This window comes from Callithrix jacchus, chromosome 4, assembly GCF_049354715.1.
Source record: "Callithrix jacchus isolate 240 chromosome 4, calJac240_pri, whole genome shotgun sequence".
Classification (NCBI taxonomy): domain Eukaryota; kingdom Metazoa; phylum Chordata; class Mammalia; order Primates; family Cebidae; genus Callithrix; species Callithrix jacchus.
Genome location: NC_133505.1, coordinates 48,328,199 through 48,352,177, shown reverse-complemented (window position 1 = coordinate 48,352,177; position 23,979 = coordinate 48,328,199). Strand labels below are relative to the sequence as shown.

Below are 23,979 nucleotides of genomic sequence, written 5' to 3'. Positions count from 1 at the left end.
TATTTCACATCCCCACATTCACCCACCTCCAGGGGAAGCAGACACCCCATTTGAAGGACATGCCAGCTCGTCCCAAGAATGTAATTTCAGAAGAGGTTTTCTCACACGTATTTAAAGATTAAAAAGGCCAGGTGCAATGGCTCCCACCTGTAATCCCAGCACTTTGGGAGGCTAAGGCAGGCAGATAACTTGAGGTCAGTAGTTTGAGATCACCTGGCCAACATGGTGAAACCCCATCTCTACTAAAAATACAAAAATTAGCTGGGCATGGTGGCACATGCCTGTAATCCCAGCTGCTTGGGAAGCCCAAGTAGAAGAATTGCTTGAACCCAGGAGGTTAAGGTTGCAGTGAGCCGAGATTGCATCATTGCACTCCAGCCTGGACAACAGTATGAGTCTCAAAAAATAAAAAAAAATCAGTTATTCTTTCTTTGAATACACTCATGAATATGACACTGTTACTTCTCGATACCTAGCACTTAACTTCAGCATTTTACCTATTATGGGATTGCTTCTACCTGTCTTGAAATGCTATATTCTATTGGTCTTTTGGAAAGAAAATCCATCAATTAAATGTCCTCAATTATAACCTATTATTTTTGTTCTATAAAATAATGGCATGCTTTTCAGTTGATAGTGTCTAAGATTTGATGAAATAAGCTACTTGACATCCTATTGAATAGAATATAATTTTTAAGATTTTTCCAACCTTTGGCCATCTTAACCATTTTTCTCCAATGCTTTAAATGACATCTTTGCTAGACATACAAACTAAGCTAACAGTAACCAAAGTTTCAATAATTCATCCTGCTGTGTATGCTCTGGCCCTTCCTCAGCTGTGATGCCTATGTGGTGGGTGCACAGAAGGAAGACACAAATCCTATACTAAGATTTTTGTCTACTAGTTATAGAATATGCTTTTTGAATATTCAATGTGGCAACAAAAAGACCAGATTACCCTGTGATCTTTGGCTTATGCCAAACTCAACATTCTTTAAGATGCTGCTAGGAAGATAAAATGAAAACCAGTTAGCTAGAAGTTTGTAGAAAGCTTCTAACAAAGTTAGAAATAAGTAACTGTTGAAAAGAAGCTCTACCAGCACTTTGGGAGGCCAAGGCTGGCAGATCATCTGAGGTCAGGAGTTCGAGACAAGCCTGGCCAACATGACGAAACCCTGTCTCTACTAAAAATATAAAACTTAGCTGGGTGTGGTGGCACACACCTGTAATCCCAGCTACTTGGGTGGCTGAGACAGGAGAATTGCTTGAACCCAGGATACGGAGGTTGCAGTGAGCTGAGATCATGCCACTGCACTGCAACCTGGGCAAGAGTGAGACTCCATCTCAAAAAAAAAAAAAGTTGTAAAAATGAATAGCAAGGTTTGTCAGTAGCTTTTAAGTTGAACATGTACATACTCTATAACCTAAAAGCCACATTATTTTTGATGGGTATTTCTGTTGTTTCTGGTTTTGTGTTTTTTTTTAAATTCGAAATAGAATGGGTACATTACAATATATTCATATAATGGAAGAAACTGCAGAACTGAAAATGAATAACCCACTGCTACATGTAACATTAGGGACAAGTCACAACCATAATGTTGAGCAAAAGTCGGCAGTATAAAATTAAATTATTCATACTCTATTATTTCATTCCTATAAAGTTCAAAACAGGCCAGGCACGGTGGCTCATGCCTACAATCCCAGCACTTTGGGAGGCCACGGTGAGCAGATCATTTGAGCCCAGGAGTTCAAGACCAGCCCTGGGAAACATGGTGAAGCTCCACCTCTACAAAAGTACAAAACTTAGCCAGGCTGGTGACATGTGCCTGTAGTGCCAGCTACTTGGGAGACTGAGGTGGAAGGGTACCTGGAGCTCAGTAGGCAGAGTTTATAGTGAGCCAAGATCACACCACTCCACTCCAGCCTGGGTGACAGGGCAGGGCCCTGTCTCAAAAAAAAAAAAGTTCAAAACTAATGAAACTAATCTAGAAGTCAAGATAGGTTTGAACTTTAGAGACAAGAGGGAGAGGGTAAAGTTTGGGAGAAGGACATGAAGAAGGCTCTGGGGGTTTGGAAACTGTTTATCTTGACCTGGGTGTTGATTATACATGTGGTTCACTTTTTAAATTCCTCAAGTAGGACTCTTATGATTTGCGTACTTTTTTATATGCATGTTATATTTCAAAAGTTAAAAAAAATACTTGGATTGGTTGGGATGTTTTTTCTAAGGTTTATATGCTATTTGGAAAATCTGCAAAGGAATCCTCCTAAAAATGCTAAAATGTTGGCAAAACAGAAAATGACAAGAGTTCAAAGGAAATCAGTGTAAATGGGAAAACTCCCAAATGCAGTTCTGACATTTTAGATATATTTGCAAGAATAATATATTCATGAATATATTCATAAGAACATTACTTGCAACCATATTCATCTTGACTATATTCAGTGAATGTATTTATAATAAGAATCGGTAAATGTGGTATATTCAGCAATAAATACATTCACAAGAACATATTCAAGAATAATAAGTTCATGAATACATTCATAGAGGAAGTGGTAAATTTGTCAAATTTGGTGAACTGGCTTTTGGCAAATGGACTCAGAACCCCTGCTGGGGGTGGGAGGGCAGGTGTCAACAGCTCATCACCTAGCTGGGATAGGCTAAATCTTAGCTCTTCCAGGAATACTTCCTGGGAGAACTGGAAGGAAGAATAGGAATCCCATCTCTGCACAATCCTCTCTTTTTCACCCACAGTCACACACAATGATCTGATTCTATAATACACAACTTCAGGCATGCTTTTCCTATCTAGCTCTTAGAGGAAAGAGACGTATATCTGGTCTATATAAGGACAGCAGCCATTGCTATACAGAACAATTATCACAGAGCCGAGCTATAGAAGAGCAGCTTTCCCCAGCAGATTTTGCTATCCCAAACACATCTTACTCAGCTTAGCTTGATATCAAAGGGAGTCTCTTTCCTGAGTATCTACTGACTAATTCTTAGGGAGAATTTAGGCTCCTGGGAGCAGGAAACTGAGATTAAGCCTTTCTGGTGGCTAAGCTACTCCAGTTTCAAATCTCCAAATTGCGATTGCTCACATTTGTTCCACTGACCCAAGACACACAAAGAGTTGTGCGCACATGTCTTGGGCTGAATCCCTTATTTGTGCTGCATGCTCCCAAGGCAGTCTGCAGCAGGATGAAAGAAAGTTGTGATGAAGATAAGGATTCACCCATCACCAGGGTAGGAGAGATGGCCAGACCTCAGAGATGAAGTCACTGCTGCTCTCTTTCCTTCTTTCTCAACTGGTTATGCTTACCACCTGGAGATCCCTTTCCATGTGTGTGGTAGGGGGGAACAAGGTCTGATTACAGAAAAACGTCTGCCTTAGCTCTGTGTGCTCCACCCTATCCATAGACTCTCTCTGAAGCATCTCAGTGAATTTCAAGACGCGCTAGTCACTGGACGGGGCATCTCAAGGAGTACTGACTGGCCCTGGTGTCCAGCAGGGGGTGCCCATGTTCTGTTCTGCCCCCAGACTGGTAACCTCAATATCCTGGAAACAGGCTTTAAAAATATCTATATATCTATATATATATAATAAAAAATTATATATATATTATATATATATATAATTATACTTTAAGTTCTGGGGTACATGTGCAGATCTTGCAGGATTGTTCATAGATATATATACATTGCCATGGTGGTTTGCTGCATCCATCCCCCTGTCACCTACATGAGGTATTTCTCCCACTGTTATCCCTCCTCAATCTCCCCACCCCGCAACGGACCCCAGTGTGTGATGTTTCCCTCCCCATGTCCATGTGTTCTCATAGTTCAGCACCCGCCTATGAATGAGAACATGTGGTGTTTGGTTTTCTGTTCTTGTGTCAGTTTGCTGAGAATGATGGTTTCTAGATTCATCCATGTCCCTGCAAAGGACATGAACTCATCGTTTTTTATGGCTTCATAGTATTCCATGGTGTATATGTGGCACATGTTCTTTATCCAGTCTATCCTTGATGGGCATTTGGGTTGGTTCCAGGTTTTTGCTATTGTAAACAGTACCGCGAAGAACACATGTGTGCATGTATCTTTATACTAGAATGATTTATAATCCTTTGGATATATACCCAGTAATGGGATTGCTGGGTCAAATGGTATTTCTATTTCTAGGTCCTTGAGGAATTGCCACACTGTCTTCCACAATGGCTGAACTAATTTACACTCCCACCAACAGTGTAAATGTGTTCCTATTTCTCCACATCCTCTCCAACATCTGTTGTCTCCAGATTTTTTAATGATCGCCATTCTAACTGGTGTGAGATGGTATCTCAATGTAGTTTTGATTTGCATGTCTCTAATGACCAGTGATGATGAGTATTTTTTCATATGTTTGTTGGCCATAGGTATAGGCAAGGTGTTCATGACTAAAACACCAAAAGCAATGGCAACGGAAGCCAAAATAGACAAATGGGCTCTAATTAAATGTAAGAGCTTCTGTACAGCAAAAGAAACGATCATTAGAGGAAACAGCCTCTCTTCCTCTACTCTGCTGACACTATCCTCCCGACACATGAGCCTCCAAGCCTCTCCTGCTTGTTGCCTCCCAGGTCCCCATGTCTGCCCACCATCCTGATCTCCTGCCTCTCCCAACAACTCCATGCCCCTCCTTCCACTGCCATCAGCATAGGCAATCCCTGGGGAGTACTTAAAGGGCTTGCACACTGAGGCATTAGCAACATGTCACAAGGTTGGCGCATGTGTTAATATAAGCAAGTGCATATTTTCATAATCATTTTGCATTTTGTCTTTGACCTTTTGCTTTTGCTTTCAGGTTGAGAATAAGAAAGGGTTTCCCTCTGCCCCTGTTCAGTGGCTCCCACCTACCCAGCCCTTCTCAGATGCCTCTCCACTCTAGGCCTCCTGCAACCCTCAGCCCTACCTTCTACTTTGGGCTTTGCCTCTGCCAGCCGCTCCTGGAATTTCTTCTTGAAGAACAGGGCTTGCAGTCGCTGCTGGTAGTGGTCAATCCTGTGGACAAGGTGATCCATGTCTTGAGGTATTTCACCCTCAAACCAGCCAGCCCCAGCTCGAGAAGCCAGCTCCAGCCTCCTCTTGAGCCTGCCCACCTCTGTCCCCCTCCTCTTGGCAGAACCCTACGTGCCCCAATTCCAGCCTCACCTGCCAGAATCCCACCTGCCCCAATCTGAGCCCCACCTGCCAGAGCCCCGCCTGCCGGAATCCCACCTGCCCCAATCCCAACCCCGCTGGCTGAAATCCCACCTCCTCCAATCCCAGCCCCCCACCATGCCCATGGCCCCAACCTGCTCATTTCATAGAGGAAGCGGTCAGCGCGGGCCATCCGCTCGATCTCATGCTTGTGCTCCTCCAGAAGGTCAATGTCACTCTTCTCTGGGATGAACTTGAGGAGCTGCAAAGAGCAGGTGCAAGTCACACAAGCAACCGGTGAGCAGCAGACACGGGGTGCAGATTGTGAGAAGCTGTACTGACTCAGCTCAAGAAGGGGAGAGTGCCTTGAAAGAGAGAGGCACCCTCACGTGGACAGATTTGTTTCATCTGCCTGAAGGGGATGACAGAGCAGCCAGCTCTGAACTTTTTTTCTTTTTTAAAATTGAGATGTAACTGATGGACAGTATTCCTTTTTTTTTTTTTTTTTTTTTTAAAGATGTGGTCTCACTCTGTCACCCAGGCTAGAATGCAGTAGTATGATCCTAGCTAACTGTAGCCTAGACTTCCTGGGCTCAAGCAATCCTCCCACCTCAGCTCCTCAGTAGCTGAGACTACAGGCGTGTGGCACATAGTGAGTTAATTTTTTGTGTTTTGTTTTTTTTGTTGTTGTTTTTTGGTAAAGACAGGATCTTACTATATAGCCCAGGCTGATCTTCAGCTCCTGTGCTCAAGTGATCCTCTCACTTCAGCCTCCAAAAGTGCTAGGATTATAGGTAGGAGCCACTATGTCTGGCCTAAAGTACACTATTCCTCAATGTACAGCTCAGTGACTTTCCTTTCAAACCAACTTGATGTATAATTTACATAAAATAAAATGCACCCATTTTAAATGTGCAGTTCAGTGATTTTTGTCAAATCTCCATCCATGGAATCATCATTCAGATTAAGATACAAAACATTTCCATCTCCCAGGAAAGCTAGTTTGCATCACTTCAGTCAGCCATTCAAGTGAATATAGGTTCTCAACTGAATTCTGGGACCTTAGCCAGACTTGCCTGTCCTTGAACTCATGCTGTACGCTCTCTTTTATAAATCTGGCTTCTCCTCAACACAATGCCTCAGGTTCATCCATATCATGGTAGTTTATTTATTGCTGAGTAGGATTCTACTGTATGAATATACCACAATCTGATTATTCACTTTCCTATTGTTGGACAGTTGGGCTGTTCAGTTTGGGGGGTTTATAAATAAAGTTGCTGTAAATAGAGTTGGCCCCTGAACAACACAGGGTTGAACTGTGTAGGACCACTTGCATGTGGGGGATTTTCTTCCACCTCTGCCATACCTGAGACAGTAAGAGCAGCCACTCCTCTTCCTCCTCCTTAGCATAAAGGCAATAAGGATGAAGACTGAAGACCTCTATGATGATCTACCTCCCCTCAATGAACAGTATATATATTTTCTCCTTCTAATGATTTTTTTTTTTTTTAACAGAGTCTCACTCACTCTGTTGCCCAGATTGGAGTGCAGTGGTGCAATCTCAGCTCACTGCAACCTCCACCTCCTGGGTTCAAGTGATTCTCCTGCCTCAGCCACCCGAGTAGCTGGGACTATGAGCAAGCACCATCAGGCCTGGGTAATTTTTGTATTTTTTAGTAGAGACAGGGTCTCACCATGCTGGCCAGGCTGGTCTTAAACTCCTGACCTCAAGTAATCTGCTCGTCTCAGCTTCCCAAAGTGCTGGCATTACAGGCGTGAGCTACCACTCTTGGCCTTCTAATGATTTCCTAAATACATTTTATTTTCTCTAGCTGACTTTGTTGTAACAATACAGTATATAATACGTACAACATAAAGAATGTGTTAATTGGCTGGCTGTTTATGTTATCAGTAAGGCTTCTATTCAACAGTAGGCAATTAGTAGCTAAGTTATTGGGAAGTTAAAAGTTATATGTGAGTTTTTGACTATGTGGGGAGTCAATGCCTCTAGCTCCCCACATTATTGAAGGTCAGCTATAATCTAGTATATTTCTTTCTTTCAAGACAGAGTTTTGCTCGTTGCCCAGGCTGGAGTGCAATGGTGCGATCTCGGCTCACCACAACCTCCACTCCCAGGTTCAGGTGATTTTCCAGCCTCAGCCTCCCAAGTAGCTGGGATTACAGGCATGCTACATGCCCAGCTAATTTTGTACTTTTGGTAGAAGCAGGGTTTCACCATGTTGGCCAGGCTGGTCTTGAACTCCCAACCTCAGGTGATCCACCCACATCGGCCTCCCAAAAAGTGCTGGGATAACAGACATGAGCCACTGTGCCCAGCCCTGTATATTTCTTTTAGTCAACATTTGTACTTGTTTCCCTGGATCTATACCTGAGAGTGGGATTACTAGGCAATAGGGAGGGTATATATTTAGCTATAATGTGCACTGCCAAGTTTTCCAAAATAATTGTGCCAGTTGAGACTTTCAATTGCTTCACATCCTTGGCAGCACATAGCATTGTCAGTCTTTTTAATTTTAACGCTCTGGTGGCTGTGTGGTGCCCTCTTCCTATGGTTGACTGTATTTCTCTGATAACTAATAGTATTGAACACCTTTTCATATGCTTATTGGCTATTTGGAAATCCTCTTTCATGAAGCACCTGCTCAAGTCTTCTCATTTTTAAGTTGATTTCTTCGTTATTTTCTCATTGATTTGTAGAGTTCTTTGAACTGAGTATGATCTTTGTTATATGAATGTATAGCAAATATCTTCTTCTAAGGTTTGTCTTCTCTTTTCACTCAGTAACCATGCCCTTTGATGAACAGAAATTCTTAATTGTAATGAAGTCCAATTGATGGTGTGTGTGTGTGTGTGTGTGTGTGTGTGTGTGTGTGTGTGTATTTTCACGGTTTCTCAAAGGATCCAAAAAACTGAGGGGGAAGAGATTTGGGGAAGATTTGCCTTGGAAGCCATCAGGGAACAAACCCTCGAGACAATGCAGCCTTTCCAGCTTTCTCTGAGAAAGGGTGACCAAGGCAGGTTTCTATAAACCTTCTCCCCAACTCTTTCAGCCTGATTTCTCCTTGGCCCAAGAGTCACAGCCTCTGTGGGGGCTTTCAGGAAGGGGCATGGCTGCCCCTAGGGTTCAGCTTCCCTTCCTTCCCACGAGGGTCCTCACCTGCTCCAGCATGTCCTTAGCGAGATCCTCCTGCTCATCCATCTTCAAGATGGCCTGCCGGATCTCCTCATTAGAAAGCTTCAACCTGGAGAGATCCAAGATGGCTGATTACTAGCAGCTCAGGATTGTAGCTCCCAGTGAAAGCACAGAGAACGAGAGGATGCCACACTTTTAGACAAATTTTTGTTGCTCACGGACCAGGAGATTCCCAGCAGAGGAGCCCCATGGGTCACCAGCACAACTCTTGTGGCTGGCGTGGCAGTTTTGCCGGCGCCCCAGCATGGCTGTTCTTGGTGCAGAGTAAACAGGACTGGGTTCCCTTTTGGTCAACATTTGGAGCTCTGGGAAGGCAGAGTCACCTATTCAGCTGATTAAAAAAGGGACTCAAGGAGGAAGCCAGACTGAAGATTCTCGGGCAGAAAAGCCCCACGAATCTTAATGCCGCTGTTTTAGCTGGCGCAGTGGGTAACTCAGATTCTGGCACGGAGAATCTGGACATCCACTCAGAGACCTAATTTGAAAGTCAGTAATTAGAAAGATGACAGGTGGATAAATTTACAATGACAGGAAGAAATCAGCATAAAAAGACTGAGAATACCCAAAATCATAATGCCTCTCCCTCTACAGGGGATCACAGTTCCTCATCAACAAGGGAACAAGGCCTGATGGAGAATGAGCGTGTTCCATTAACAGAATCAGGCTTCAGAAGGTGGATAATAAGAAACTTCTGTGAGTTAAAAGAACACGTTCTAGCCCAATGTAAAGAAACTAAGAACATTGAAAAAAGGTTTGATGAAATCCTAATGAGAATAGACAATTTAGAGAGGAATATAAGTGAATTAATGGAACTGGAGAATAGAATACGAGAATGCTGCGAAGTATGCACAGGTTTTAACAGTTGAATTGATCAAGCAGAAGAAAGGATATCAGAGGTCGAAGACCAACTTAATGAAATGAGAAGACAAGATTAGAGAAGAAAGAGTAAAACGGAATGAGCAAAGTCTCCAAGAAATATGGGACTATGTGAAAAGATTTAATTTATGTTTGATAGGTGTAACTGAATGTCATGAACAGAATGAATCCAAGCTGGAAAATATTCTTCAGGATAGTATTCAGGAAAACCTTCCTAACCTAGTAACACAGGACAATACTCAGCTCCAGGTAATACAGAGAACACCACAAAGATATTCCTCAAGTACAGCAACCCCAAGACACATAATCGTTAGATTCACCAGGGTTGAAATAAAGGAGAAAATTCTAAGGGCAGCCAGAGAGAAAGGTCAGGTTACCTATAAAGGGAAGCCTATCAGACTCACAGCAGATCTCTCAGCAGAAACCCTACAAACTAGAGGAGAGTGGGGGTCAATATTCAATATCCTCAAAGAAAAGAATTTTCAACCCAGAATCTCATATCCAGCCAAACTAAGCTTCATAAATGAAGGAAAAATAAAATTTTTCACAAACAAGCAAGCACTCAGAGATTTCCTCGCCACCAGGCCTGCTTTACAAGAGCTTCTGAAAGAAGCACTATACACAGAAAGGAACAACCAGTATCAGTCATCCCAAAAACTTACCAAAAGGTAAAGAGTATCTCCATAATGAAGAATCTATATCAACTAATGGGCAAAATAGCCAGCTAGCATTAAATGACAATATTAAACTCACAAATATCAATATTAATCCTAAATTTAAATGGATTAAATGCCCCAATCAAAGACACAGACAGACAAATTGAATAAAAAGTCAAAACCCATCAGTACACTGTATCCAGATCCATCTTATAAGCAAGACACACAAAGACTCAAAATGAAGGGTTGGTGGAAGACTTATCAATCAAATGGAGAGAAAAAAAAAACAGGAGTTGTAACTTTCGTCTCTGACAAAATAGACTATTAAAGTCTATTTTAACAAAGACTAAAAGAAACAAAGAAGGACATTACACGATGGTAAAAGAATTAATGCAACAATAGGAGTCAATGATCATAAATATATATGCACCCAACATAGGAACACCTAGATACATAAGACAAGTTCTTAATGACTTATAAAGAGACTTGGACTCCCGCACAATAATAGCAGGAGACTTTGACACCACATTGTTAATATTCGACGGATCAATGGGATAGAAAATTAACAGGGACATCTATGATTTGAACTCAGACCTGGAACAAGTAAACTCAGTGAATATTTATAGAATTCTTCACCCCAGGTCCACAGAACATACACTTTTCTCAGTATCACATTACACCTATTTTGAAAGTGACCACATAATTGGAAATAAATCACTCTTCAGCATTTGCATAGCATTTCACAGACTTAAATGAAATATTGGTTGGCTGTTTGTTTGTTATTTTATTTCCTTATTCCTTCCTGTTTCCTCTGTTAAGTTCAATTATCGGCATGAAAGAGGTTTTTAATACCTATTTTTAGATTGCATTCCACTCTGGGCAATAGAACAACACTCCTGTTCTCTCTCCCCCTTTGTCTTTCTTTCTCTAAAAAAAAAATCTTCATAGCTTTAATAATCAATAACTCTGTTATATATTTCTATTAAAAATAGTGCCTAAATCCCTCTCCCCAACTCCTGTCTCCCAACCTATATCGTCAATCTTTATCTTCTTAATTACTTTTATTTTAATGCTGGCCACAACAACAAACATATTGCCTCTTCTGTGGAACTACATTCTCTGGATCAATGAGAAAGTGCTAGATGTATTCCCATCTGGTCTTCAGTTTCAATGGCCAAATGACCAGGTAGTTCAAACATTTCTGGGATAATGTTCCTATGATGAACCAATTTATCTGTGGCTTTAAAATGAAATAAACACAAACTCAGAATTTAATATCAAATGACAAAGATTTTAAGTACAGAAACAGTTAAGAAGTGGAATAGCTTGACATAAGGCAAGGTGACCCTGATCCTGTAGACTTCACCACTGAATAAAATTACAGTTAAGTAAATTTAGAAGTAAGCATTAAAAGAAATACCTACAAATGATTTGGCTTCTAATTCTAGGAGTGAAAAACGAGAAAAAAGTATTTTTTTTTCTATAGCTAAAAAATAAACTTTGAAATGTGAAGGGAGTCAAAAATAAACAAATAAATAAATAAAACCCCTTCAGTGGCTTCCCGTTAATCTTCAGATCTTTGCCAGAAGCCTTGACAGGCTTATAATGCCCTGTGTAGTCGCCATTCCAACCTTATTTTGTGCCAACCCTCTACTTGTTTTTTTCTTTCCCAGCCACCCTGGTCTTCCTTCCCCTCCTTAGAACACATCAAGCTCCTTTCCACTTCAGGACTTCCACACCGGATTTCCCTTTGCTTGAAAACCTCTTCTGCCTCACTCTGTTGCCAACTCGACCCAGTATCATTTCCTCACAGCAGCCCTTCTCATATGGGTCAAGCTCCATGCTATATTTGCTATAGAACTACATCTTCCTGTTAGAGTGGCAAATCACAGAAACCTCCAAGTAACAGGGCTACTCAGAATGAAACCTCATTTCTTTGGCATTTAGAAGTCCTGGGTGCTGGCCATGGTGGTGCCTGCCTACAGTCCTGGCTACGCGGGGGGAAAAGAAAAAAAGGCTTCAACCTAAGACAAAACCCCACCCCCTGAGCAGCCTGGTCTGGCCCCTCCATCCAGGACAGCCCTCAACATCCTTCTCCAAAAGGTACCACTTCCGCCTTCCCTCATTCCCTAACACAAACTTGGGAATACATTTAATAGTACTCCCCACTCAACTCCTCTACAAAGCCTTCTTAGACTAGACTAATATTCAGTCCATCAACTTGATAATGAGCATTTTAGTGTCTAAATAGAGATGTGAGGGTCTCTAGTCTCTTTAGACTCCATCAAAGCTGATAGGGGCATTTGGGAGTAAAAGAGGTATCTTCAAGGTAGACCAAAGGGACAGAGCAAAGAGTTCCTGATCCTCCTCCTCCTCCTCATGCCTAAAAAATGCACAGCATCTCCACAGGAGGACAGGATTACTGGCGAGCCACTAAGAGGGCAATTTCCTGCTGCCTTCATTCTCAGAACTCAGAATCGCTCTGTCTTCTCACAGCTCCTCAGCTCCCATACAGCTGTCCCAATCACTCTCGCTGCCTGGGAGAGGGAGAAGCCACACTCCCCACACACCCCCTCATAGGCCTTCCCTATCCCCTCCACACACACCCCTATTATTAGGAACCCTGGGGATTCAGAACTCTTTCCACCATCAAGTGGGGGAAACTGAGTCCTGGGGGCTTGTGAGAGGAAAGGGGGAAGGATGTCTCAGAGGTGGCTGGGGCAGCACTAAGACTAGTATGGGAGATGGTGCCCTCTGACCCTGGCTTAGGCAGGAGGCCCCTGCACAGAAGCTGTGCTGTTAGCACAGATACTGCCCTGTTTGTTCTGTAGCCACGGGAAATGCTTAGAGGCTGAGATCATGCTGCTCCGTGGCGTGAGCCAAGCGAGGCCCTCCGTGGGCTTAGAGCAACTCTGCCACCAGACGCTGCCCGGGCTACACAAGGGCCTCGTGACTGCGCAGTTCCCTGTCTGCAGAGTCCCAAACTGCTAGTCAAGGCAGGTTCCCAGGAGACAGCTCCAGATAAATGCCTGTCCCTTCCCAGGGGACAGCAGAGAGGGAGGGGCCCAAAACCGCCATCACTCCTCTCCTCCATTCCCTTTGTCCCCGAGGCATTCAACTCAACCACCTTCTTTTGCACATACTTGGAAAGAAGAATGATGCAGTTCTGGGCCCTCCGGCCGTCAATGACCGACAGCTCTTTGACCTTGCGAGAAGCCAGGTAGATGTCCTCAGTGGAGCCCAGCTCTTTCTGTAACCAACAAGTGGACAGTTGAGGTGTGTGTTCCCCAATCCTCCTCTTGCCCACCCCCGAAGAACCACCTCCTACCAATCCAGGAATGTTCCTGGTGTGAGGGGAAGGAGGAAGGAGAAGACAGGAGAGAGAGGAGGGTGCCTAACAGCTACCTTTAAGACAAGGTATTCGGAACTTTTCCATAGGCCCCAAGGGGTTGGGGAAGGACAGTGAGGAGCCCCCATTTTTTTTTTTTTTTTTTTTTTTTTTTAGAAATTATCCATTCTGGGCAACAAGGGAAGGGGCTATGCCAGTGGGTCAGGGTGTGACTGATCCATGTGGCTTTGGGCAATGTGACATAACCTACCATGTCTCCCACAGAATCAATTCCCACCCACACTGCCCAACCCAGATGCCCTCCCTCAGGCTTATGCTGAGAAGCTGGTTGCAAACCCCCATAGGGAACAGTTGCTGACGCCTAGGGACTTCAGGCACCATTCAGTGTGCCCAGGGTAGAGAGCACCCACAAGTTCACAGGTAAGGAAACTGAGACAGAACTCTCCCCTCTGAGGTTCCAGCAGGCACATTCCAGAGAAATCACTGATCCTGCCCCACTCCTTCTCCTGGGCCCCTGGTGAGGTAGGAGGCTGTCTAGTGTGCTGTCCTTCCTCTGGCAGGTCCGTCTTGCACCACTGCAGGGGCCATCTCACATGGTTCTCTTTGTGAATTGTGCCCCTAGACCTGTGTGGTGCCTACCCCTATATGTCGTTACAGGAAAGGCTCTCCTTTGGCCTGGTGGATCAGACAATAGACCTAGGAGCCTTCTTCTCATTCCAGGAGACACTGACCTCCACTGCTGCCAGGGGTCTATTTGATTACCTCCCTCTGCTACATTTCTTCTTTCTCTTTGGGGACCCTCTTCCATACCACCCTGTGTGAATGGGGAATAAGGTAGAAGGTGGAATGGACAGTCCCCTCTGTCAGGCCCAGGACAGAGCAGCAGCCCAGGACAGCAGTTCAAAGTTGGAGTGGTCAGAGCCCCAAGAGTAACTCACCTGCTGAGGAGGATTAGTTATCAGCTCCTAGGCAGCAGCCACAGCCAACAGAGAATTAAACATGCACAACATTAGCCAAGACATTTGGGGACCCAGAAATAGCATGACAGACATGGGAATACCTCAGCATCTACACTGTCCCCTTCGTCCCAGTGAGACCCATGGTTGGAGACAGGGGCCTGTAAGTAGCACTAGACAGGAGCTGCTTCCAGCATACATGCATTCACGGAGAAGCCAAATGAAGCAGAGATCAGGCAGTGCCTCCCTTCCACCCAGTGGGACCACCACTCCCTGGTCAGGGCAGACCAAACCCCCGAGTTCTCCCACCGCAGGCTTTGCTGCCTGTTCTCCCTTTTCCTCTGCTGAAAATCTGCAGAGTGGGTAGAAGACATTCCTCCACCCTGGGATGAGTTCACCTTGCTACATAGGGGAGGAGTCACAAACTCAGTCTGGAAGCTCCAGGAAGTTGTGTTTATTGACGCAGCAAAAAGCAAGTGTCCTTGACTTTGCTCCTTGCCCCTCATCTGTCCTTCACTGTGCAAGGAGAACTGAAGAGGCACAGCCCACACCTCTGTTCTCCCTAACACGGACAGAGTGGAAGCTACCAATGCAAAACCCACACGGGCACAGAGAAGACCGTGGCCCCCAGGACCTCTCCTGCCCCACAGCCATCTCCGAGAGGAGGCCTCCAGGATCTCTCCAGTCCTGCTGCTGGGATTTCAGTCCCAGAGACTGCGCAGCCTACTGGGTGAGGGGAGGCAGGTGACTAGACTGGGTGGGCTCAGAGGGGTGAGGGGGACAGGCCAGGGGATCTTTCAGTCTTAACTCTTCTCAACTCACCAAGCTGGGAGGCCCCAGACCCAGTTTGTCTCTTTCCTGACTGGCCCCAACCTCACCTCCAGGCCCTGGAGCCTGAGTGGGCTGGGCCAGAGCCCTGTCCCACAGGAAGACTCTCAAACTAGGAGGCAGCCTGTGATCACCAAGCCTGGTACACTTGCTACACACTCCTCTGTCCTCAGCCCCACTCAGAGAGAATTGGCTCCCAGGAGCCAGTGCTCATAAGAGTTCCTTTCAGCTCCAGCAGCCGCAGCTGCCAGGCTGACATGGGCGTGGGTTAAAAATGTCTCCTGGAATTAGGAGAAGAGAATCAGATGCTGTGGGTACCCATATTCAAATTAAATAATCACCTGGCCAGATGATCCCACCTCCTTCCCTTTGGGCAGTGCCCTAGGAGTGGCTGCATGTGTCCTCGGTCATCTACAGGTCAGGGCTGGGCAGAAACTGAGCCAGGGCACCCTCTCCAGCTCAGTGGGGAGCCAGGCCACAGCAGCCAGGCACTGCCAGGACCCACTCATTGGCACCAGGGGAAACCCTCAAGACTGAAGCCCTAGGCTAAGTAGAGAAAACAAAGAAGACGGTAGCCCAACCTCCAGAGGGAGCAGTCCCTCTGGGATGGGCCAGAGAGAAAGCAAGTCCCTGAGGCTTCTAAGCTGCTCATTCCCCAAGTGGACTTAGAGGGAAGGCCTACAGCGGTGCTAGTTACCATGCAGATTCCTGGGTGCCAACTGATCTTCTGAATCACATCCATTGGAGAGTGAGGTCTGAGGATCAACCCTTTTGGCAGTCACCACAGGTACTCAGCACACTTTGAGATTCCCACCTGAGGAACGCGCTGCGTTCTGCCACCAACTCACCCCCTACTTTCTCTGTGACTGCAGGACCAGACTTGCTGGCAGCCACCTGCACATAGAGCCTTGAGAGCAATGTCCAGAGCCTCTCCAGACCTTTCCAGGCCCAGCCTCAGCCCCTGAGTGATGTGGAACAGCACTTCTGCCTTCCTTGCAAGGCAATATCCCCTGCTCAATCCCATAGAGGCTTTGCGAGACAAAATGTGGTAGAGAAGTGGTTGGAAAGTTATCGCCTTCTCAGCCTAGTCCCTAAATCCTGAACCAAAGAGAACAAGGGTCCACAGTGGTCAGGCCTTGCAACTCTATCTCCCGTGCTCCAGAATGGAAGGGAGAAATGGACCAAATACCATTCCAATACTTGGTGTGTAAACATGAACCATGATACAAGGATGTTTCCCCTGCTGGCCTGGTTTGTGCAGCTCTACTTTATACCTACATCCTCAGCAAGCACATGGCACCCGTAGAGAACTAAACCACTCAGTACACATGTGAGGAGGGAAGGAAGGAGAGAAGGGAAGGAGGAAGGGAGAGGAGAGGCTAAAGTTGGGTTTGAGGGTATGGTATATGGAAATCAAAACCCAAGAGGCCAGAGGGTGTAGGGTCTTACCTGGTGCCTTTGATAGGCTGAAAACATTTTTTCAAAATCCTCTAGGTCCAGAATCCGAAACACCTGCATGTCATCAATCTCATTCCATACGGTGCCTGGGACACGCTCCTAAGATTCAGGGTAGAGAGAAGACCCCATGGTTGGCCCAACTCTGTCATGGAGATGCGCCGTGGCTCCCTAACCATATTTATGTCCCAACTGCACGTACTACAACAACCAGGATTTCAGACCTTTGGAAGGGAGTCATTTGCTCCCCTCAACCACCAAACTCTCTTGAATGCTCTGCTCCAGGATAGAAGCCAGAGACAAACCCCTCTCCTCCCTTGTGCATGGGGCCACATGTAAGCATGTTCTAGAAACCAATGGGGGTACTGAAGGGACGGGTAGGCAGTAGGAAAGGGGGTACACTTCATTTTTTCCAAAAGCAAAGTCAAAAGCTGCATTCTCAGGGTACTTCACACAGGCCCACTTCCCTGTAAAGGGCAGGGTTCCTGGGAGTCGCTCCTGTCCTTGGCTTCCATCATTGGAGGATGAAAGCCACACATATTTGGGATCCTCACAGACGCAGCACAGACTGGATTTCTGTATCTCAGATGGTGGTTTTCTTTCCCAAGGGTCTTCCTCCCATGTTCCCAGGTTCCCAGAAAATAGAGCAATGCCAGAGTTTGGGACCTGGCATCTGTGTGACACTGCTGAGACCAGCAAGACTGCTACAGTTTCCCTTTGGTCAGACCCAGGGAAGGTGTTGCCAGCAGCCAAGCCAGAACAACAAAAAAAAGCAAGCCCGGGCCATCTTGTAGCACGCTACTGATGGCCGTAGCCAGCCACACCTCTGACAGGGCCTTCCAGCCCTCCCCTCCCAGGAATGCCCACCTCATCCACAGCTTTGCTGCCCCTCAGGATAGAATCTCTCTGCCTTCCTTGACCTAGTGCGCAGCCAGGGAGCCTTGTTTAATGCCTCCTCCTCCTCCCTACTACTCCCCCTCAGCAAGACTTGGAGGGAGAAACATACCTTTCACTCGCTGTTATTTTCTTAAACTCTGGAAAGGGGAGGCTAGGCCAGAGTCAGGGGGTGGGGACATTCCTGTGGCCTTCTGAAGGCCAGGGACCCTCTTGTGGAATGCTGGCTGGGAAGCTTGGAGCAGCAAGGGATACAGGCAGCTGGCCAACCCCAACACAGATGCATTCTTTACATGGCAGACACAACCACTGTGTAGGAGTATGTGTGTGTGAGCATGAGTGTGCTCACAGAAGCACGCGTAGGGTAGAGGAACGGACTGGGAGAGGAGTCAGGCTTCTGGAAAGGGGGATGTGGGAGGCAGAAGATGAGAAGGGAATGGAATCAGGGAAGGCAGGGAGGGAGCTAGCTGAAGCAGCGTGCAGCCGGAGTCTAATCTGCAGGGAGGCCTCCCTCTGCAGCTAGGACCTGGGTGGAGGTAGAGGACAGAGAAGCCTACAGAGGTAAAGCTTCCCAACCTTCTCTAATCTTGGTGAGGCCGGGGTGAGAAGAAAAGGGCTGGAGCGAGAGAGCTGGCTGCTCCACACTGGGAAGAATTTCCCATGAGATAGCCGACTAAGCTCGGGCTTTCTCTCTCTCTGTCTGTCTCTCTGTCTCTCTCCTCCCCTAACACTGCCCACCCCACCCCCAGCTTCCAGCATCTGCCAGAAGGACTTGAAGCTCTTTGAGGAGATAAAACTGAAGTCTGGAGCCAGAGGGAGGTAAGTCTGTTCCTAATATTCCCTACATGCTGACATTCACCGTGTCACCCTGATGTGCCCACCTTGCATAATCATTCACAAATTTAATTTTCCCACCACTCTGGCCAAGAGCCCATCATCTCTAGTCTAGACTCCTGGGACTTCTGCCCACTGGAGATCTCCTTCACATGCCAGGGAAAACTTTCTCAAAAGCATGTTTCATTACGTTTCTCCCGTGGTGCACTGCCTTTGGGGTCAACCAGGCCTAGCTGGCGAACGCTCCCAGCCCTGCCATTTGGTGAGACTGTGGGAAGATGGAGGGATATGATTTTCCTCCCATGTCACATAAAAGGAAACTGAGCATCCATGATGCTTTTTACCTCACTGAGTTGATGTGAGAATTAAGTGAGATAATATACTTCAAACATACCTGGCAGAGTCACTAATAATAATCTATTTATCATACAAAGGCTTTCTATATGTCAGTCACTGTTCCAAGTACTGTGTATGTAGGAAGCCAATTCATCCTCAGTCTCCTTTTTTTTTGAGATGGAGTCTTGCTCTGTCACCCAGGCTGGAGTACAGCAGCGAGATCTTGGCTCACTACAACCTTCACCCCCTGGGTTTAAGCAATTCTCCTGCCTCAGCCTCCAGAGTAGCTGGGATTACAGGTGCATGCCACCATGTCTGGCTAATGTTTGTATTTTTAGTAAAGACTGGGTTTCATCATGTTGGCCATGCTAGTCCCAAACTCCTGACCTCTTGATCCACCCACCTCGGCCTCTCCAAGTGCTGGGATTACAGGCGTGAGCAACCACACCCGGCTGTAATCTCTTGAGATGGACATTATTATTGCCCCATTTACAGATCCAGAACCTGAAGTCCAGATGACTCTATAACCTGCCCCTGTCACACAATTAAAAGCTTGGGATTGGGATGATAAATTCTCAAATGTTATTCAAAAGCCTTTCACCTTGCCCTACTTCTCCAAATGTCCCCCATTGTCTATTCCAACAAACTCTCACACTCCAGTCTAGAAATGAAACTCTGGCCTGCTCTGGGTCCCTGGGGCATCTGTAGAGACTTTACTATTACTGGACCCAGAGAAACTCCTGAGCACACAGCTTCATACGATGAAAATGTTGCCAAAATATTACTTGCCTTGGCTGTCTACATCTTTAAAACCTTACATTATAAATTATGACAATAGGAGACAAAATGTTATCTCTTTTTACCACAATAAAAAATGTTATTCTCTGATCGTGAACAATGAACCTTTCCGCACAGCCTGCGGCCTTTGGTTCTGCAGAGCAGTTGGCCTGCTCATGTGCGGTTTGTCCTTCTGATCTCATGGCCACGGAACACCCACGGGACACACAACTATGTGGTGCAGCTGTCACCAGCCTCAACAACTTTGCTTTGAATGCTGCTAACAGGTGGTGGAGATGTAATCAGAGGCCCAGGAAACTACACATGGGCCGTGTCCATGCTTCATCTTTCCACCCAGATTATAAAGCCAGAGGCAGAAGGGATCTTTGAGATCAAGTCACACATGAGCCAACTGAGTTACAGACAAGTTGAGTGAGTGACAGGTCATACTGCTAAAGCCACACCTGGTTTGGTTAGAGCCTCACCCTTAACTCATCCCCAGGTTCTCCAGGTGTTTCTTTAAACACGCTTCCTAATGTGGCAGATCCTAAGCTCTGAGAGGACAATGTCATTTTATTACTATCTATCATAGCCCCCAAAACAAAGCTTTACAAAAGCAGACCTCATATTGACAGGCTAGCTGGTCTACCATCAGGAGAAGGCCCCCAACAGATACCTGACCACCTACTTAGCAATCTTGCATCTCTTAACTCTGCATTTGAGCTCACTGAAGCTCAAACACAATGGTACAGTTATGAGTTCCCCAAGAGCTAGTTCAACCAGCCTGTAGGATAAACGTCAGTGTGGAATCCATCCCAGCTCCAAACCCCAGTGAGGCAGCCTAACTGAAACTAGTGACCATGCAGGTGTTTACCTCAAGGAGGAAGCTCCTAGTTCTCCTAATAGGACTTGCCAGAACTTTGGTCCAGGCTGGAACTGGCCTTCGATTGCTAGAGGTCTAATGCAACCAAGGGTATCTCTACTCTATGCTCATGAGAGTCCAACAGAGGAATCAATCCCCACCTATGGTTCTGGGATTGGTGATTATTAATGGATATACTCATGAGGGCCTCTCACTGCCAGTCCAGACATGAGGCCAGTGTATGCAGCTTCCCCTGGAAGATGCCAATATGGCTGTGTCTTGCCATCCAACTCTGTAGTCCTTGGTATACACTGCCTTGATCTTTACCAAAACCTAGATGTTGGCCCAAGCTCTTTGCTTATGTTTCCATCCTTTCCTTCAATGGGACCCCATCCTTGAATTCTACTCAGTGTTTGTCTCACCTGTGACTCCATCAACCCTGGGCAAACACAAATTCCATTTGTAGACAACGCTGTCAACGTGAGCACTGCCCCATGCCAAGCATCTCTCCCAGGGCAGGTGTTCTCCCCATGGACAGGGAGCTGCCTGGCACATCAAACCCACCTTGCACATCCACATGACTGCCCTTGCCCCCCACCAAAGAAAGGACCCAGAGTAGAGATCTGCAAACGAGGGGCAGGCAGTCCCTGAGGCTGACCACCCTGGTGTGGAAGAATGGGCCTGCCGACCCCTTCCCGGATGCTCACCTCATTCAGTTTCACCCAGTTGAAGGACTTCAGTGGGTGGGAAGGCTGGGGGACACGCTTTTTCCTGAGTGGGACATCACTGCTGGGGTAGGGGTCCTGAGGGAGGGGCAGGCCCATGCCAAGGCAAGGTGGGGCACCTGGGGGAATTGGGGGTCCTCCAGGAGGAAGGGGTGGTGGTGGGGGAGGGGGACAACAGGCAAAGGGCAGAGGAGGAGGGGGTGGAGGCAGGTCATTGGTTGTCACTGAGGAAGACATGGTGAGTGGGCCCCCAGGGGGTGGTGGGGAAGATACAGGGCCTGTCTGTGAGGAAACAAAAATTGCAAGGACAAAGCCATGAGCACTGATGACACTCAGGTCCCCCACCAGTCTCCTGCTATACTAGACCCTAAATCCTACCCTTACCTTCTACACACATTTGGCCCCATTTTCTCTCTCTGCATCCAAACATCTCACACACACATACACACACACCACCACCACCACCACCACCACCACCACCACCACCGACACACACAAGTCACACACAGGCATTGGACAATCAGTCACAGCCATCACAATGCAACAGCAGGATTGATCTATGCAGTTGTGGAGGTTACTGACTGCACAAGGCCTCCAGCTGAGAGAGGGAGGAGGATCCAATTCCAACTGCACTCTGCTGTCCAAGGTGTGCTTCCTGCGACCGTGTCACCCAGAAGAAGGGACATTAATTTTCTAACTAACAGGTGCCATCTATACAGCCTCAGGGGTCTCTTCTATCCTGGCCTCTCCCCACAGCTGTTCTGCCCACCCTCTTCTGAAGCCCAGGGTCCTGGCTCAACTATGTAAAGAGGGAGATGCTTGCATACTGAGAGTTCGCTGAGCTGAGCTACCAGCTCTGCCACTTGTCCCCGAGCCTGGCGCAGCTCCTGGGACTCCCGGGCCAGCTTGTCCTTCATTTTGTTCAGCGTCCGCATCATCTCTTCCTTCTCCAATGTCTTGGTCTCGCATTCCCGCTCCTTCCTCTCCAGACGGCTTACAAGCTCCATATGTTCTGGAATGGGGGTGGGACGTGAGAGTAAACAGAAGGAGAGCATGTGAGTAACGTGGTCCCCTCCTTAGAAGGACATGGAATTATGGGCTGGACAGGGGAGGGGCATGTGGAGTGGACAGCAGGCTTAGGCCGAGCCCCTCACCTTTCCGGAATTTCTCTGCCTGGTCTCGCCACTGTTTCACTTCGTTCTCATTGATGAGCCTGGCAGGACATAGAGGGAAGAGGGAGGAGGCGATGTGATTGTTGACCACTGACTCAGCTTCCCAGAAGACATCATCTCTCTACTCTCCAGGCCGGGACCCTGGGCTCCAGTCTGTTCAGCCACATCAAGGGGGCTAGGATTTAGACTTCCCAGATGTCTCGCCAAGTCCCCTGCCCCGTTGACATTATGCATCTGTGCAGACTGTGAGAGATGAAGTGACCTATAGATACCTTATAACCCAGCCCCTCTGTGATACAGCTGGAGCTACTGAGGCTCAGAGAATTGGGATAGGGCAAGAGCTAATTAATGGTAGAATGTGGACTGAACCTCAGGCTCCCAAAAGTTGTATCACGACTTGCACCTCCTTGTGAAAATAGGTCTTACATCTAAAAGAGATCAAAACATTGGCCCTCCCATGGTCCCAGCTTCCAAAGACCAACGTGTAAGAGCAACAGACATCACCCACACCAGCAATATGGACTGAGTGTGTTCAGGTGAAACATGCCAAGCTCTTGAAACAGTGTTAAAATTTAGCTTTTACCTTGACACCAAGGCGTAACAGAAGTGAAATCCCAAAGTGAGATCCCAAGAATCATTTCCTTTATAAATCTGAAAATGTGGAAGAGTTAGACCCATGACTTTTGGCCTCTTCAACCACATCAAGGACATAGAGAACAGAGTATGGAGAGGAAGAGTATTTGGTGAAGACACTTATTTGAAGAGGGCCACTGCTATTATCCCCAAGATGCCATCTCCTTCACCAGGGAAGTGGTTTTTGGGGGCCATCTCCAAGAGTTTTGACCCATGTTCTCCGAAGTTGGGAGGGAGGCAGAGTAGACTGGGGCCCTACTTGGAGCCAAGCAAAGTCCTGGGAACAAAAGAAGGAGAACACTGCTGGGAGGGGCCCTGCAGGCACTCCTAGAGTTTGTTGGCACAGCAGATTGCATGAGGTTTGCCCATGGGTCACATGTATGTCTCGTGGAGGAACTGGTGTGCAGCTATTACAAGTCCTGTGCAAGGGGTCCACCTGAGCAAAAGATGGGAACATCTATACCGTAACTCTACAGGCACTGGATTGCCAGGGAACCAGGGGCTGATGAAGGGCTGGAAGCAGCCAGCCAGCTGGAACAAAAGTCCTGCATGGCCAGCAAGCTGGGTTTTGTAGTGAAAGGCACCAGCAAGGAACTTCTCAAGATTCCAGAAAAACACTGACGTCTTTACCCATATGCCAAAGCCAGAGAGCAGGGAGCCTGTTTATTAAATTATCTTATCAAGTAAGACCTTTTCCCTTTTTCTTTCCTGTCCCCAGGCCACCTCTTCAGAGGGTCAGACTGGTTAGTGGAAAGGCAATATGGGAGACAGAAGAGGCTACAGGGTAAACCAGAACAGAGCAAAGGTGGCAGATATCACACACATATGCACATAGACATATATACACACACATGCGCACACACATACACCCATGCACATGCACACACACACACATACATGTGCCCTTCCCATTCCAGTTGCCTGGCCCCAGCTGGTGGTGGAGAAAGATTTAAGGCTAAGTCATGTCTAGAATGTCATATTTCAGTCTGTGTCGCACTTTAAAGTGATCTTAGGACTTCTATTACCCAGGAAGGAGCAAAAACTTCATTGGACCTGAGCAGTTTTTATCCTCTAGCAGTGGAGAAGGTTGCCTATGAAATGGGGTAACAAATTAGTAGAAAATAACACTAAAGTTACCTTTTGATCACTTTCCCAGTTGCACTTGTCCAGCATACCACTGAGGATTTCAACTACATCAATATCTGACTGTGCAAATGAAAACAGTAGCAA

General features: G+C 46.6%; 1 protein-coding gene across 22 annotated transcripts in view; it reads right to left on the bottom strand.

Annotated features, from left to right (window-relative positions):
- The window catches only part of DAAM2 (dishevelled associated activator of morphogenesis 2), a 151,283-nt gene that overhangs the window by 8,129 nt on the left and 119,175 nt on the right, over positions 1-23,979 (bottom strand). For 17 of the 22 annotated variants that reach the window (XM_078369095.1, XM_054253950.2, XM_078369096.1 and 14 more), the window contains 9 exons: positions 22,099-22,157; positions 21,772-21,956; positions 20,927-21,226; positions 16,511-16,618; positions 14,216-14,242; positions 13,072-13,178; positions 8,361-8,445; positions 5,338-5,444; positions 4,956-5,044 (listed from right to left, as the gene is read on the bottom strand). In XM_078369095.1, the coding sequence (XP_078225221.1) occupies positions 4,956-5,044; positions 5,338-5,444; positions 8,361-8,445; positions 13,072-13,178; positions 14,216-14,242; positions 16,511-16,618; positions 20,927-21,226; positions 21,772-21,956; positions 22,099-22,157 (1,067 nt within the window). The remainder of the gene's footprint in view (positions 1-4,955; positions 5,045-5,337; positions 5,445-8,360; positions 8,446-13,071; positions 13,179-14,215; positions 14,243-16,510; positions 16,619-20,926; positions 21,227-21,771; positions 21,957-22,098; positions 22,158-23,979) is intronic. The other 5 variants (XM_035295554.3, XM_035295557.3, XM_035295568.3 and 2 more) reach the window with 1 other exon arrangement.